Here is a 6,365-nt window from a genome sequence, read left to right on the forward strand (position 1 = left end):
AATATTTATGTCTGTGTGGATGTTCTTTCTGAAATGCTTTTTATGAGTGTCTGTCAGAATGTTGCAGCTTTTTCAGGAATGGCCTTTATTCACGCACCTTACAATTTTTTATCATGCTGTTTCTGATCCTGAGAAAAATCGGGGAGCAAAGTATGTGAGAGAGCTTATTCTATAGGTTGTTAAGACATTTGCTTTGATATTGGGGATGAATGTGTAACAGGGTGACCAAACCTGACTTTCAACTTCAGTGCAACAATTGAGATGATTCATTTTCCTAAATGGTGCTTGAAATACACATTCTGTTTACATATAAATTACATGGGGAATATGTTGTAGATAGAGTATGTAAGCTGTAGTCCAGTTAACGCATTAACAGTTAGCACAGGCGTTCTGAAAATCTTTTGAAGATAACCCCAGATTTCTTTATCAAAATATTCTAAAGTTATATCATTACACAATAGTAACATTTTATTAAAATTAGTATGACATGAATGGTAGCTAGATGGAAATATACATTCAGCATCAAGTAGTACTGTACATGAAAGGGCTCTCACCTGCCAGTAAAGATTTGTTTACAGCAATGGTTTCTTGATAGCTTAGGATATTATTATATTATACATTATTGGACTAAAGTCTGTTTTCTTTAACCTGTGTGCTGAATTTCCACCAACATCACCAGAACCACTGGTATGTCTAAGACGATACGGATTTTGACATGAGACAGCACTACTTTTTAAAAACTGATTTTAAAATTTGTCTTTTTAAAATAACCCTGTTATGGACATTATAATTAATATCTGTAATGTCTCAAATTAATACAGCTAAATAATGGCTTTAAAAGTCCGTGTGCGTATATGCCATTTTGAAATGCTGTTATTTTTCAGGTTGTAAATTTCTGCTTTCAGTTTAAAACTTACATGAAACCGAAAACAGGAAAGGAATCTGTAAAGCACTGAATTATTTCTCTGCTTGTCTGTAAATTATCCACAGCTTTAATTTCCCTTTCTTTTGTTGTGCCATAAACTGATTCTGAAATAAGACTCTCCTTTTTATAAATAGGTTTAGGCTGGCAATTTGATACTAGTACTTGGAACTTGGACCTTTTATCCTCTGTTATAAGAATATAATAAAAATGTATTGTTTCTATAGCTATATAGTGTAGCAGCCCTATATTTAAAAAAAAAAAATCTAAGCCCCTTGAATTGCATTAACTGTAACCCATGACAATTACATGTTTTTATAATCACTAAAGCACGGAGGTTTGTGTCTAAACTTTCATTCACTTTGTAAGTTACGTCATCACCCAAGTGTTCTAATATGTGAAGAATATAGAGGAACAGTGCCTGAAAAGCACAACTGTGTCAGTCATTACAGGGCTAACCATATTCCTTTCTGTGTAGAAACATCATCATTCTACAAATACCAGTTTGATTTTCAGAGGAATGTCAAGGTTAATGAAGTAGGTGTACCTGTCTAGTCAAGCAGTTAAGAGGTAGCAATTAAGCTACGTATGTTAATTGCACCAAAGGAAAAGACTAATACTAATTGCTGGCAGTACGTATTTTATAACCCAGACCTAAAGTTCAGAATGTGTGGACCTGCCAAGAAGCTGTCAATAAAAAGCTGATCTCATTTTTTGTGTGCATTCTTTCAGTGATCAACAGTTCTCAACGTGGCTGAACTATGCTCATAAGGCATTTACTGATTGAGAGCGTGTTCCTGGTGTTATCTCTTCTGTCAAGCTGACGGGGTTTTTTCCCACATTGTAGCTTCAGGCCAAAGTCCATTGTGAAGGAGCAGAAATGGATTTTTTTTTTTTTTTAATTACAGTATGATATTTAAGGGAATTTCGGACTTCATTCAACAGATTTTTACAGTCTTCCTCATAGTGAACAGTCCATGTGATGTAATTTGTGGTTTTCTGCCTATAGAAATCAAAGGGGTGGGGGGAGAAATAGTGATACTTACATTAAATATCTTCCAAAATTAGTTCTGTAAGTATAATTCCGTAAACTGCTTTCATGGTCTTGTAAGGAGGGCAGGAGAAAAAAGTGTTGTAATGCAGTCATGCTTGAATGCAATTCCTGTCAGGCACAGCAGGTATAAATATGAGCTACTCAAATGCTCACATTTTCCCAGGCTTGACGCTAATTTGATACAATACTGGCTTACTCTCCTACATTTGGGCTCCTTGTTCCCTTCAGACAACTTCAGCAAGTTTAAATGTAATTTTCAGCTAATGTACTCTTATTATTTTTCATACCTAATTACTTTGCAGACTAGTTAAAACTAACCAATACAAAGTTAAATCTCCAATGTGTTTTAATGTTGGACTATTGCTTCTATTCCAAATCTGTAGAATGGCAGGAAGTTTAAAATGGCTTCTGCACATGCCTGCTAAACAATTCTATTTCTGTACCTCAGACAAATACTGTCATTTGTGAGTTGCTTTGTTTTATTACAAAACTGGCAGTTAGGCTTTTAAAAATGTATGTGTTACAGTTCTAAAATGTCTGAAATTTTCTAGAATTTAGTTAGTTTCACACGTAATGATGAAAATGTACAAATGGTGGCCTTTGTACTGAGAAATATTACAGGGAATGGGATTGGAGAACTCTAGAACTCAGGTTTACAAAGAAGTATTAATTGTACAATTCATGTTACCAGCACATACTTTTAAAGGAATTAGAAAAAAAGAATCCAAGGAAAAGAAAAATTGAAGTGGAAACTTTTCTAAAGGGTGCAGATATAAAACAAACAAATCCTGGGAAATCTTCATAGTTACTCACAAATAATTTAAAAAAAAAAAAGGGGCGAAAAATGTTTAACGGGTAATACATATATACCCCTTCCCCACATACACAATCAGTTGTTCAAGTAAGAACAATACTTTATATTAATACATTTGAAGTGGCCTGGTCCAAATATTCAATTTGTTAGTTGCAAATTAGTTGCTTGTTTGTGTTGTATCCAAGTTTGCATCTTAAGCATGAGCTGTTTTGCAATAAACTTTTTTTAACCTGTATACACACATTTTGCCTTATTTGCCTTTCAGACATGGAGGGAATGCTTTAGTATTTAATCTGCCACAGTCACCTCTTTCCCCAATTACAGCTCATCAGAATGTTAAAGTGTATGTGACTCTTCAACTGCTTTTACCAAACCAAAATATTTTTCCTTGCATTTTGTTAAGAAAAGCCAATAATTGTTACTACAGTTAGATTTTTTTTTTTTTTTTTTTCCAAATCCCCCCCCCCCCCCCCCCCCTGCCAGTATAGCCACTGTGTGGATTCAGGAGGGGAAACTTAAAGGGTTTGAACAGAAAGGGATGTAATATTTAAATACTACTGTGAGAAAAATAAAAAAATAAAAAAAAAAAACAGGAGAAAACTCTTTATATTGTCTTTAAAGCATGCAAGCACTGATAAAATTTTATCTTTTGCTACATGAAACCCAGTGTGTACAAAACAGTTTAGAGTTAGGATTTTGTAAGGTATAATTTTTTTTCTTTTCATCTCTTGCCTAATAGTTGTGTATTTTAGAAATCATTTTCAGTACTAGATTTTTCATCTTGAGACTCTGCTTTCAGTATCGTGTCTTTGGCTCTGGATTCCTATACAATTTTTGTCTCTATTTTGTGTATATAAAGCATATAACACTGAGATTAAAAAAAGGAAAGGTGAAATGCTTTGTCATTGTTTTGACTGGAAAATGGTAGTGCTGTTTGGTATTTTGAAAATGCTCTCCAAATAGGCACGAATATATATGGTTGTATTTGATATAACTGTTTTTTAAATAAATATGATTATAGCTTCTAATGGTTCTCTCTTGACCGGAGTATTTACAGATGTGCTTTCCCTTATATGTGGATTGGGCACAGAATCATCGACCATTAAAATCTCAGCTTTGATACCAATGGGCTTTGCACCAGAAGTTGTGTATTTACATTAGCAGTGGGGTAATTTTCTGTTGCTCAAAACTGACATTTTGTCATCTCTGATGTCTTTTCATCTGTTGATATTCCGAAATTTATGTAAAGACATTCCCCTTAGGAAGAAAGTTGGTGCTGACTATAGTTATGCTACATCTTTAAAAATTGTATGCTTTCCAATTTTAAAATAAGCAAATGTTTGCTGTTTTGCTACCAGGATACGCATCCTTTTTGTGGCACAATGCTCTGTTTTTGCAGCTTAGTGAAGCCACAGAGTATGCTGGATGATTTCCGCAGACCTTTATCAAGAAGAGATGAAGCCAGTCAGCCCAAAAATGAATTGCAATGCTAGTTAGTTAGTTTCTAGTTTTTCAAGAGTAGTACTTTATTGACGTTTTGCCTTACTTGGCATTATAAAATGAACCACAATAGGAGATATTTTTATCATCTCTAAATCTTTTTTAAAAGTCTGGAGGACATCCCTGATCCTATTTGAAAAATACTAAGAGTTTCCAATAAACATTCCAAACACTACTGGAAAAGATGACACATCTTTTATCTCCTGTAGAGCCAGGATCTTGTAATCTCATAGACTGTGACAAAAACAGGTCTAAAATAGTTGTGATGATAAAATCTGTCCTCGGATGAGTAAGCCGTTCATTTTTCTAGCCCGAGGAACAGTTGTGAAGGAGCTTTGGGTACAGGCTGGGAAGCTAGGATCTTCTGGAGCTGCAAGGGGAATGGGATGTTATTCATTGTTCAAAATGTTCGAAAGGCTGAGAGAGCTGGGACTCTTTAGCCTGGAGAAGAGAAGGCTGAGGGGAGACCTTAGTATTGCTTACAAACATCTAAAGGGTGGGTTGAAGGAGGATGGAGCCACACTCTTCTCGGTGGTTCCCAGTGACAGGACGAGGGGCAATGGGGGCAAGTTGGAACATAGGAAGTTCTGTTCCAACACACAGAAAAACTTCTTTACGGTTCGGGTGACAGAGCAGTGGCACAGGCTGCCCAGGGAGGGGGTGGAGTCCCCTTCTCTGGAGATTTTCAAAACCCGCCTGGATGCAGTCCTGAGTGATGTGCTCTGGGCAATCCTGCTTTAGCAGGGGAGTGGCACTAGATGATCTCTAGAGGTCCCTTCCAACTCTAAAAATTCTGTGATTCTGTGAAAATGGCGTTAGGAGAGCTTATAGTGATCACGTCAGATAGAGCTCATCTCCCCAGGAAAGTGTCGTTAACTGGATGATGCAGAAGTCCTGGGAATTTAAAGTCCCTGACTTGGGAAACAGAAGGAAAGACATGGAGGAAGGATGAACCACCCAAAACAGTCTCAGCTCCTCTCTAAAAATGTTAAGATTTCACCGGTGAAATGCGCTTTCTCCTCAGGTTCATTTTACCACTGTTGTGGTGCTTTAACTATCAATCTTTTTTATGTAGTTATTAATGTGAAGCTAGCAATGAGCTAGCTGCCCTGTATTTTATTTCTGTTGTTGCCATTTTTTTTGTATCAATATCATTCTTACTGTTTTAATATTGCATTTTCCGTAGCAGTGTAGTACTCCTTGTAGTCCCTCATCATTTTAATTTCATTTGATCAAAACCAAAAAGAACTTTGACTCGGACCCGTGTCGGCATTGTGGCTGGAAATCCAACTAAACCTCTAGGTGTGTTCTAGATTTCTTCCCCGACTGCAATAAAATATCCGCACTAATGAATCGATTTCCGTGTTTAAATTTACTCGGTAACACGACTACCCTTGGGAAACGGTGTCTTTCAAACTAGCACAGTAAGTAAAGCAGCATGGAGAACGCCTATGTTTATATACCAAGCTGGTATTGACACCAATACAAATTACATGTAATAAGAAAACATAAAATAAGTAAGTATAAAAATTACGATCCTTTACCCAATTTAAAAATAGTCAATTTGGTCCCATACGTGCACGAGCACGTGCGTGCCAGGCAAAAAACGAACCACCCGATGTAATTTTCAGGGTTTTGTGAACGCAACAGGATAAAACCTGTCTGAAGTACCTCAGAGGAACGCCCGTCTCCTCAGCGGAGGGGGCCCGGTGTTTCAGGAACATGCCTCATTTGTAAAAACACATACTCGAGCACAAGACCTCTCTATTCCCGTAGCAGTTGGACGCGGCGTTTCGTTAGTGGCGGATGCCCCGGGCAGATGTATGTCACCGGGCTGGGGTTCCTCCCCTGCCTCAGCACAGCACAGCCACCTCAGAGGAACGCCCGTCTCCTCAGCGGAGGGGGCCCGGTGTTTCAGGAACATGCCTCATTTGTAAAAACACATACTCGAGCACAAGACCTCTCTATTCCCGTAGCAGTTGGACGCGGCGTTTCGTTAGTGGCGGATGCCCCGGGCAGATGTATGTCACCGGGCTGGGGTTCCTCCCCTGCCTCAGCACAGCACAGCCATCACC

At 37.7% G+C, this 6,365-nt stretch overlaps 1 protein-coding gene across 1 annotated transcript in view; it reads left to right on the forward strand.

The window, feature by feature from the left end:
• Window positions 1-6,109: 6,109 nt before the first annotated feature.
• TRIP11 (thyroid hormone receptor interactor 11) overlaps window positions 6,110-6,365 on the forward strand; it is a 30,149-nt gene continuing 29,893 nt past the window's right edge. Inside the window, exon 1 of the mRNA XM_009895067.1 lies at window positions 6,110-6,311. Within this exon, the coding sequence (XP_009893369.1) occupies window positions 6,110-6,311 (202 nt within the window). The remainder of the gene's footprint in view (window positions 6,312-6,365) is intronic.

This window comes from Charadrius vociferus, unplaced genomic scaffold (assembly GCF_000708025.1).
Source record: "Charadrius vociferus isolate BGI_N301 unplaced genomic scaffold, ASM70802v2 scaffold431, whole genome shotgun sequence".
NCBI classification, from domain to species: Eukaryota; Metazoa; Chordata; class Aves; order Charadriiformes; family Charadriidae; genus Charadrius; species Charadrius vociferus.